General features: G+C 50.3%; 1 protein-coding gene across 1 annotated transcript in view; it reads left to right on the plus strand.

The window, feature by feature from the left end:
• Positions 1–988: 988 nt before the first annotated feature.
• The window catches only part of mfsd14ba (major facilitator superfamily domain containing 14Ba), a gene marked incomplete at both ends in the record, with an annotated part of 35,411 nt that continues 25,198 nt past the window's right edge, over positions 989–11,201 (plus strand). Inside the window, 7 exons of the mRNA XM_080017737.1 lie at positions 989–1,201; positions 8,228–8,326; positions 8,562–8,624; positions 8,867–8,994; positions 9,355–9,469; positions 10,487–10,705; positions 11,135–11,201. The exon at positions 11,135–11,201 is cut by the window's right edge and continues 47 nt beyond it. Coding sequence (XP_079873863.1) covers positions 989–1,201; positions 8,228–8,326; positions 8,562–8,624; positions 8,867–8,994; positions 9,355–9,469; positions 10,487–10,705; positions 11,135–11,201 — 904 coding nt within the window. The remainder of the gene's footprint in view (positions 1,202–8,227; positions 8,327–8,561; positions 8,625–8,866; positions 8,995–9,354; positions 9,470–10,486; positions 10,706–11,134) is intronic.

Genomic DNA, 11,201 nt, shown 5'->3' on the forward strand with positions numbered 1-11,201 from the left:
GACCGAGTCGGTCTCAAGTATCGGGACGGGGTCCCCCGTCAGAACTGCCAACCCAAACAGTCCAAAAAGAGGCCCCTGGAAGGACTCGCCAGCGTGTCGGCGACGACCCGCCGCGACGGCGCCGTGTGTCGGTCCTGTGCGAACGCCCAAAAAGTAGGCGAAAGGAAAGACGATCTGCACGTTTAAAGTGTCGCTCCTGCCGCCCCCCAACGAGATGCTCGGCGCTGGGGATAGAAGAGGAACCGCCGCCGTCAAACGATGCTGCCGCTGCGAGCTGCCAGCACCGCGGCCGACACTTAGAGCGTCTTTCCTTTCGCCCATTTTCCCGGCGTTTGCACGCGGACGACACCTGGCGCCGTTGCGGCGGGGCGTCGCCGACACGCTCGAGAGTCCTTCCAGGGGCCTCTTTTTTGGCGGCTGTTTTCGGTCGGAGTCGCGCTTTGCCGTCGACGGGTGCGGTTCCGACGGGGACCCGGCTCTGCAGAAGCCCCGTTGAAAAGGGCGGAGGAGCGACGGGGCTGCACGGCGCCGCCATTGGCGACAGGGTGTGGGTCCCAGAAAAGCCAAACGATAAATTCATTCTTAAATTAGTTTTGGGTTGGTTTTTCTTGCACAGAAATGCAAAGCGCGAATCACGTAAAGCGTTGGCGTCCGCACGAAACATTTATCTCGGCGGGATATGAACGTGTACATGAGCCGCCGGCACCACTGTTCCGCCTCGGGCGACGGGTGACTCTATTTGACCGAGTCGTTTGGAAAAGAGGCCGTTCGCCGCCGACGGATCGTTCGCGTTCGCCCGTCTCATCCCCGATCCGGGTCTCCCGAAGCCCCGCCCCGCACCGCGCGCACCTTCCATCGGCACGGAGCGGAGCGCGAGCGCAGGGCGGATTATCGTCATCATAATTATTATTATTATTGTTGTTATTGTTATTATTATTATTGTTGTTATTGTTGTCGTTGTTATTATCGTCATCCCGGGATTGTTTATTTTGCGTTTTGGAACCGCACCGGAAGCACCCTGGAAGCTCCGGGCGAAGAGAAGATCTCCACCCGCCACGGATTCTACGTGAGCCGGGCGACATGCGAGGAGACGGCGGGTCTGCCGTCGCCGTCACCGCCGCCGCCGCCGCCGCCGCAGGGGGCCGCCGGGCCCGGCCGGGTGCTGCTGGTCAAGAAGATCATCATGAGGGACGGAGCCGCGGTGCGACGCCTTCCCCCTTGTCGCTCCCGTCTTTCCCGTCGCTCCGTCGTCGCGCTCCGGTGTTTCGTTCTTCCTGCTGCTCGTGGGCGGCCGCGTCGAGCGCCGCGTTCAAACGTGTCGTAGAACATTTATGACGAAACAACACGAATTCGAGAAAAAGACACATATCTTATCAAATGTGGATATAATGACAACATGATCAGATATAAATAATTATGTTTAAATGTCATTATAAAAGAATACATGTATTTTGCGTTTACATTACTTTCGGGAAAACGATTTATTAGGGTTACAATAAATGCAACCATAAAAGTATGACAATTATTATAATAATAATAATACAAGTAATAATGACAATTATAATGATGGTAACAGAAATATGTACATCTGAACTAAGCCCTTACAATATATATGTACAATAGTCATTTGTATGTATTTATTTATGGCTCCCTGTGGTGAATGGGGGCTTTGCGCACGTCTCCGTCCCTCACTGCGACCCTGGAGCTGCGCGCGCATCCGAAATGAAATAACAATGAGAGTCAGAAAAAAGGTTTTATTTTATTTGGGACTCGATGGTTTGGCCTGATCTGCGGGGACCCGCGTCCTGGTGGAGGCGGAGTGTGAGGAGGGGTCTCGCTGCTGCCTGGTGGCATCATCATCACCACCATCATCATCACCACCACCATCATCACCATCATCACCACCACTACCATCACCACCATCATCATTACCATCACCATCACCACCATCATCATCACCATCACCCTCACCACCACCCTCTCCACCACCATCACCACCATCATCATCACCATCACCCTCACCACCATCATCATCATGATAATAATAATAATAATAATAATAATATGCGCCTTTCCTCCCCCTTTCGATTTTCTACCTGGTATAAGAGCCCAACAATTCCACCGATTTTCTGGGACTAATTTAATAATGTTATAGGAATATAATATAATATAATGTAATGTAATATCAGGTCAAATAATGTAATGTAGTATAAGGTCATGTAATGTAATGTAAGGTCATCCTATATAATGTCATAATATAGTGTAATATAAGGTCATATAATATAATGTTATGTAATATTAGGTCATATAATATGATATAATGTGGTGTGGCGATGGTGCGGTGAGCAGCCACACCTGACCTGGATCTAGGTGATTGGGATCAGGGTGGCTGCATATCTGTTGCTCGTCGGTTGGTCTAACAAGCAACAGGTTAAAACCCCCATTCCCACACTACATATAATATCAAATATTATAATGTAATGTCATATAAGTTCATATAATATAATGTGATTTAGTGTAAAATAAGGTCATATAATAAAATATAATGTAATGTCATAATTTAATATACTATAATATGTAATGTAATTTAAGGTCATATGATAACATTTTATGTAATGTAAGGTCATATATATAACATGATGAAAATAATATAATATCACAGAATATGGCATAATATAACATGACATAATGTAATTAGATGTGAAATAATGTTATATATGGTAATATAATATGAAATCATAAGATATTAGGTAAGATATAATCTTATACAATACAATATATAATATGAAAGGTGACCATAATATATTGTAACATAATGTACTATACGATACTATATTATATAAAAATTGTATTATACTATACTATATGACTGTTTACTGTATTACACTATAATTCATATAATTTATTCGTTAATATAATAGAATTTATCATGTAACATTGTGATGCTACATTTAATTATAGATGTATTCATATTGACAAGTTTGGCTTAACTGACCCAGAATAATCAGCAATCATCTTTTGCTTTAACACATTGTCTGTTACTGTCACCATAACTATAATAATAATAATATTATTATTATTATTATTATTATTATTATTAATAATAATAATAATAATATTAAAAGTATATCATAATCATTATTATTAATAATAATATTAATAATAATAATATAATAATACAATTAGATTCAAGAGGTTTATTTGTCACATACATATACATACTTTCATACATATAGTATATGCAGTGAAATGTCTTGGAGATTATGCACAATAGTTACTAAACCAAATATAATAGCCTAATTCCTACCTAGCAACTAACTGAAACGAACTGATTCCTAAAATGTAATGCAGTTAGTGAATAGAACAATGTAAATAAAATTAAATAAAATTAAATAAGACTCAAAAATATAATACAAAATAGGGCTACAAAATAGGAGGGAATAGAGTTATGTATATGGGAAAGACTTTTTGTATATACAGATATGTGCAGTAAAGTGCATGTCAATAAAGTGTATAGAGATATACAGTACAGTATGCAACAGTACGACGCAGCACTACAGCGCAGTATGCAGTAACCCAGAACAGTGATACAATATGCAGTACAGTATGCAGTAACCCAGAACAGTGATACAATATGCAGTACAGTAAGGCAGTGGGGCCAGTGTGAGTGCTTTTTGTTCGGACCCCTGGTGAGGTCAGCGTTGACAGTTCTTATGAGGAAGAAACTCTGTCTCAGTCTCTCTGTCCTCATGTGGCTGCGGAGGCGTTTGCCCAACTGCAGCAGCTGGAACAGTCCGTTGTTGGGGTGATGAGGATCCTTCATGATACTGCAGCTCTGCTACTACACCTCCTGGTGTATAAGTCCTGCAGGGAGGGGAGGGTAGTTGCAGTGGTACGTTCAGCTGAAGGCACCACCCTCTGCAGGGCCCGCCTGTCCTGAGCAGTACAGTTCCCAAACCAGGCAGTGGTGTTGCCTGTCAGGATGCTCTCCACCGCTCCACAGTAGAAGGACTTGAGGATCCTCACCGAGACCCGGAATTTCCTTCAGCTGCCTGAGGTGGTAAAGACGCTGCCTCACCTTTCTCACCAGAGTGTCTGTGTGTAAAGTCCATGTTAAGTCCTCTGTGATGTGGACTCCCAGGTACTTGAAGCTGCTCACCCTGTTGACAGAAGTCCCATTAATCACCAAGGGCGCGTGCGTCCTCGGTTGTAATCTTCTCCTTAAGTCCACAATCAGCTCCTTAGTTTTGCTGACGTTCAGGCGAAGGCTGTTGTCCTGGCACCAGAGTGAAGGGTCTGTCACCTCCTCGCGGTAGGCCTTCTCATCGTTGTCTGTGATCAGGCCACCACCACGGTGTGGTCAGCAATCTTGATGATGGTGTTGGAGCTGGACCTGGCCACACAGTCATGTGTGTACATGGAGTACAGTAGGGGGCTGAGGACGCAGCCCTGGGGGGATCCTGTGTTTAGGGTGAGGGAGCTGGACATGTGCCTCCCCACCCTAACCACCTGGGGCCGGGCTGAGAGGAAGTCCAGGATCCAGGCACACAGCGGAGTGCTCAGTCCTAGCTCCCGCAGATTGACAGCCAGTCTGGTGGGGACTATGGTATTGAAAGCTGAACTTTAGTCGATGAAGAGCAGTCTTACATAGGCCCCCTTCCGGCCATACAGGTGTGTGAGCGTGGTGTGCGGTACCTGGGAGATCGCATCGTCTGTGGATCTGTTCTGCCGGTACGCAAACTGCAGCGTGTCCAAGGTCTGGGGGAGGGGGGCACAACTGTAATCCTTAATCAGGCAGGCTGGAGAGGCGATCTTCGGGACAGGAATGACGGTGGACCTCTTGAAGCAGGACGGACCACCGCCTAGGCCAGGGAGGCGTTGAATATCCTAGTGATATTGGGTGACCGGGTTGCCTTGATATGCCATCTGGGCCCGCAGCTTTCCTGGCGTTCACACGCATCAGATCCCTCCTGACGTAAAGCTCGGACACTGAGAGTGCGCGCTCATCCCCAGCGATGTAACACCAATTAGCTGGCGAACCGGCGGTGTTGCCAGACTCAAACCATGCAAAAAAGGAGTTCAGTTCGTCAGCTAGGGAGGCGTCCACACTTGTGGCTGGGGACTTGTGGTAGCCCATGCGACAAGTGTCTGGTGTCCCGCTGCTCCATCTGTCGCTCCACTGTGTCTCTGTACGTCAGTTTAGCTTCCTTCACCGCCCTCCGCAGATTGTACGACGCCGCTTTGTAACTGTCCATATTTCCGGATACAAGACCGTCGTTGTAAGTTGCCGTGCGAGCATTCAGAGTGCCAAGGATGGATTTATGGACCCACGGTTTCTGGTTCGGAAATATCCGAACTTTCACTGTGGGAACGATGCTGTCCGCTAACGTAGCTATGATGCATGTAGCTACTTCCGTAAACTCACAGACGTCACTGGAACTTAATTGGAACGTGTCCCAGTCAACGTCAGTCAGAGTGTCCTGAAGTGCGGCCTCTGATTGGTCGGACCACCGCTTTATGTCCCTCGTCACTACCGTTCCACGCACGATGCACGGCTTGTAAACAGGAAATAACGAAATAGCGGAGTAAATTGATTTCCCGAAAGCTGGGAGTGAGACGCTCTTGTATCCGTTCTTGTACGGTGTGTAGCAGTGTTCCAGAGTTCTTTCTCCCCTGGTGCCACACGTGATGTGTTGGTAGAAATTAGGCAGAACCTTTTTAAGGTTCGCCTTGTTAAAGTCCCCAGTCACCACCACAGCTGCGTCGGGATGTTTGTTATGAAATCCGCACAACACATCATACAGGTCCGACAGTGCTGTGTCGGTGTCTGCTTGAGGTGGAATATAAACGGCTGTGATGATGACCGTGCTGAATTCGTAGAAGTAGAATGGACGGCATGAGATGGTCAGCTGTTCCAGGTTCGGCGAGCAGGAGTGGGAGAGAGTTGTTGGGGTTACACCACTAGCTGTTGATCATGAGACTGACGCCTCCACCCTCGGATTCCGGCGCAGAACACGGAGAAGGACTCGGCTGGATGAATGGCTTCATCCAGCACCAGAGGGTTCAGCCATGTCTCCGTCAGGCAGAGGACGCAACAGTTTCGCAACAGTTTCTCGTATCCCGTTGGAATGTAATCCTCGCTCGAAGGTCATCCATCTTGTTCTCCAGAGACTGAACGTTGGCAAGAAGGATGCTTGGCTGAGGTGGACGGTAAGGTTGCGTCCTCATTCTGACCTGAATGCCGCCACGTTTACCGCGGTGCCATGGAACAGCGGCTCCGTTGTTGTTGTTGATATTGTTATTGTTGTTGAGAGCGTTTGTGCGTTAAATCTCCAGGGGCCAATCTGGATTTGCAGATATAAAGTCCCAAAGTTGATCTTCCAGGGGAATTTTTATATCCACGAGTGCATCGCGACCGTAGGAGATCACTGCCGAGTATTTGGCGGAAGTTTGTATAAATATGACATTAACTCATGATGATCTAAAAATCACCCACATAGAAACCGTAGAAACCGATGTAGAGAGAGAAACAATTGGAGACATTGGGAGTGACGCACATTTTAAAGTGGTAATCCGCAAGATTACACCCCCATACCTCTGCACAATGGTACAGCCCTACGCCCCCTACCTCCATACCATAATACAGTCCTACACCCCCCTACCTCCACACCATAGTACAGTCCTCCACCCCCAAACCTCCGCACCATGGTACAGTCCACACCCCCATACCTCCACACCTTAATACAGTCCTACACCCCAATACCTCCAAGCCATAGTACAGTCCCACACCCCCGTACCTCCACACAGTGGTACAGTCCTACACCCCCATACCTCCATCAATGATACAGTCCTACACTCCCATACCTCCATCCATGATACAGTCCTACACCTCCATATCTCCACACCATAGTACAGTCCTATACCCCATACTTCCATGCCGTACTACAGTCCTACAGCCCCATACCTCCACGCTGTGGTATAGTCCTTCACCCCCCCCTACCTCTGCACCATAGTACAGCCCGACGTCCACGCCATGGTACACTTCTACACTACCATACCTCTGCACCATAGTTCAGCCCTACCCCCCTGCCTCCACGCCATGCTACAGTCCTACACCCCCATACCTCCACACCATGGTACAGTCCTACACCCCCATACCTCCACGCCATGGTACAGTCCCACACCCCCATCCCTCCACGCCATGGTACAGTCCTACACCCCCAAACCTGTTCTCTCGCAAGCCAGTACACACAAAAACGCAAACTGGTGAGGGTCAGGGTCATTCAATGCTAGCGCTAGCATTATTAGCACTTGTTGTTTTTCAATTTTTAAAGAGCCTCCGCTCAAACACGAGGCCAATATGGCGGCTGACACCGCAAAGTCGTCACCTCCAGTCATCACAGAAATGCGCATTACAAACACATATGGGGGAGAACCCCCCACATAGCTTGGACCCTGCACGCTGGGCGGAGCCGTCATGGAGTGTATGATGTCATTGTGACATCAGAACTCCTCCGACTTATAAAGCCCAGCACTCGGACGCCTGAGGGGGAGACGTCAGGAAGGATGGATAGAATGCAAGCCCACGCAAAAACACCTACCCCGCCCTCGACCCGGCCCCCGCCCCCTACACCGCCCTCGACCCCGCCCCCGACACCACCCTCAACCTCGACCTCATCGCCGACCTCGACCCTGACCACGCCCCCTACACCGCCCACCACCCCCACCCCATCACCCTCTCCGTCCCCGACCCAGGGCTTCCAGCAGCTCATGCCCCAGAAGAAGCCCAAGGCAGATACTGACACGCCGACGCCCATCCCCTCTATTCCCTCCATCTCTTCTATGCTCTATCCCCTCTATTCCCTCCATCTCTTCTACGCTCTATCCCCTCTATTCCCTCCATCTCTTCTACGCTCTATTGCCTCCATCTCTTCTACGCTCTATCCTCTCTATTCCCTCCATCTCTTCTACGCTCTATCCCCTCTATTCCCTCCATCTCTTCTTCTCCCCCTCTCTCCTTCCATTTTTTGTCTAGAAGAGTCCTTGATGAAAAATGAATCTCCTACAAACCAAGTGAAGAAGGATGTCCGAGTCGGGCTCTCTGTCTTAGATTTAGTTTTAGTTTTATATTTGTTTGGATTGTGTCGAAGAACGGCTAAACATCTTAAACAGTTTAATTTTTACACATATGTTCATATATATTTTCTTGCTGTTTCCACGTGTGCAGGTGCAGCAGGGGATGGGCAGGCCCAGCGTGTACCATGCCGTGGTGGTCATCTTCCTTGAGTTCTTCTCCTGGGGCCTCCTGACCACGCCCATGCTCACAGTGAGTGGTGGGGGGGGGGGGACACCCGAAAAGCCCCGTGTCAGTGTGCCCGGCACCAAACACAACGTTGGGAGCTCAGCGTTCGGGGATCGGAACAGGAAACGGAACGGAGACGAGGATGTTTGGAGTTGAAACGCTGGCGATGCTCCTTGTCCCCAGCTGTACTTGTTCTGGGTGGAGTTGTGTGAAATGACCGACTTTCCTAAAATGGACCTTTCTCCGCTCGTCTGTCCAGGTGTTACACGAAACCTTTCCCCAGCACACCTTCCTGATGAACGGCCTCATCCAGGGGGTGAAGGTAACTAACACTTAGCACACTGAGTACATGTACCTCTATTAGTGGAGTTCAAACAACAAAAATCTATCATATAAATCTGGAGCTTCGCACTCCCCCCTGTGGGGGCGTGGAGGAGTTGCAGGGGAGCCCACCCCACGGCTTGGACAGCGCCGCGGCAACCGGGCGCGGCTATGAAACCAAAAAACTGATACAATAACAATAATAATAAATGCAATGCGTCCTTGTCCTTCTCTGCGGTGCAGGGCCTGCTGTCCTTCATGTCGGCCCCTCTGATCGGCGCCTTATCGGATGTCTGGGGGCGGCGGCCGTTCCTCCTGGTCACGGTCTTCTTCACCTGCGCTCCCATTCCACTGATGAGGCTCAGTCCCTGGTACGTGGCGCGGCCTCCACTTGTAGACGCCCCTGTCACACAGGTCAGGATGACGTCGGGCCAGACGGTCATTATCGCAGAACAACCCCTGGTGGCCCCCGGTGGCCAGGCACGGTATCTCTCTGAAGGAGGTTATTCAGAGATAATAACTGTCTGGCTGCACATTACACCCCGCTTACTCAGTACAATAATACACCGAGACGCAATACTGATTAGAAATGATTTTATAACCACTAGATGGCGGCACATGCTAGTGTTAGCATCAGAATGTGGCCGGAGCAATACAGGGGGCTACTGTAACTGGGTGATTGTTTGCCGGGGAGCTCCTATTCATCCGTGTGTTGTGCTTTCGTCCACCAGGTGGTACTTTGCGATGATCTCCATGTCCGGGGCTTTCTCCGTCACCTTCTCCGTCATCTTCGCGTACGTCGCCGACGTGACGGATGAGAGGGAGCGCAGCACCGCCTACGGCCTGGTGAGGGCGCTGCAGAGGCTTTGGTTCTGGCATTTTCAGCATTTTCTCCCAGTTCTTCAGTGGTACTTAGGTACTTTGTCACAAAATACAAGAACCCCGTGATGGTACTGAAGTAAAATTTTCATGTACCTCCATGTACTGAAGTACATTCAGTTTCGGGGGCTTTCACCCGACTTTTACTCGACTTTTACTGGACTACGCACTTCCCCTTGGCAAGATAGGCGGCTGCCTGGGGCGCCATCCTGACGGAGGCTGCGTTTTGCACACCTGTCTCCCTCTCCGACGATAGCGACCAGGCGCACGGCGGCAACGAGGCGCCCGTGATCGGCGTGTGTTTTTATTCTACATGTAGATTATTGTATTTGACGTCTCCTCATGGGACGCGGCAAGCACGTGTGGAGCGGTCTGGAAGTAAAGCATGAGTAACGGGGACACTCTCTCCGTGACTCTCTCCCTGCTCACCCCCTCTCCGTGCGTAGTGCACAGAAAACAATCGGGAGGAGCCTACGAGTGGCGCCCCGTCCCCCCCGTGCCCCGCTCCCCACGCTGGCGCCCGTCCCCCATGCTGGCGCCCCGCCCCCCACGCTGGCGCCCCGCCCCCCACGCTGGCGCCCCGCCCCCCACGCTGTTTTTAGTCGTTTTATTTGGAGGAAGGGGGCGATAAACACCAACTGGGAAAAAAAACCAAAAACGACTGCTTGACTTGAAGGATCTCAGTTGACTGGCTTGCTGGGTTCCGACTGATTATTCGACCAGTCGACTTTCAGAAGGCAGCCCGAGAAGAAAATGAGTTTTAAATTCTGATTCAGTGAAATTGCTAAATGTCTTAACTATTCTCTGTTGCTCTGGAGAAGAAACAGCTCTCCCTCGCTTTTTACCACATTGGTGATGTGGGATGTGAAATCCAGACAAATGCACTAAGACGACGGGCGCTAGGGGCCGCTGTTCGTGTAGTCTGATCTGGTTTTTGGATTCAGTGTAAAGCCGACTCTAGGATCGGTTCTCTCCCTCCTGTAGGTGTCGGCCACCTTTGCTGCCAGCCTGGTGACCAGCCCGGCCATCGGGGCCTACCTTTCTGCCTGGTACGGCGACAGCCTGGTGGTGCTGCTGGCCACGCTCATCGCCCTGGCTGACATCTGCTTCATCGTGCTGGCGGTGCCTGAGTCGCTGCCCGACAAGATGAGGCTCAACACCTGGGGAGCGCCCATCTCCTGGGAGCAGGCCGACCCCTTCGCCGTGAGTAGATACCCATGACTGGCAGGCTGGGTGGCCTGCTGGCTGGCTGGACGACTGGCTGACTGGTTGGTTGGCTGACTGGCTGACTGGTTGGTTGGCTGGCTGGCTGGCTGGCTGGCTGGCTGGTTGACTGGTTGACTGGTTGACTGGCTGGCTGGTTGGCTGGCTGGCTGGTTGGCTGGTTGCCTGCCTGGTTGACTGACTGACTGGTTGACTGACTGGCTGGTGGCTGGTTGGCAGGTTGACTGACTGACTGACTGGCTGGCTGGCTGGGTGCCTGGTTACTTACTTAAATAAACTCTGATGCTCTTCAGTGAGGAGGCTTGTCCAGGTCCACATCCAGGTCCAGGTCCATGACCCGGTCCAGATACAGATCCAGCTCCAGGTCCAGATCTTCCTAACCCATGTCCCCACGTCCTGTCCCTCCAGTCCCTGAGGAAAGTGGGCCAGGACTCCACGGTGCTGATGATCTGCATCACGGTGTTCCTGTCGTACC

Source organism: Zeus faber (assembly GCF_960531495.2).
Source record: "Zeus faber genome assembly, chromosome: 17".
In the NCBI taxonomy this organism is placed as follows: Eukaryota; Metazoa; Chordata; class Actinopteri; order Zeiformes; family Zeidae; genus Zeus; species Zeus faber.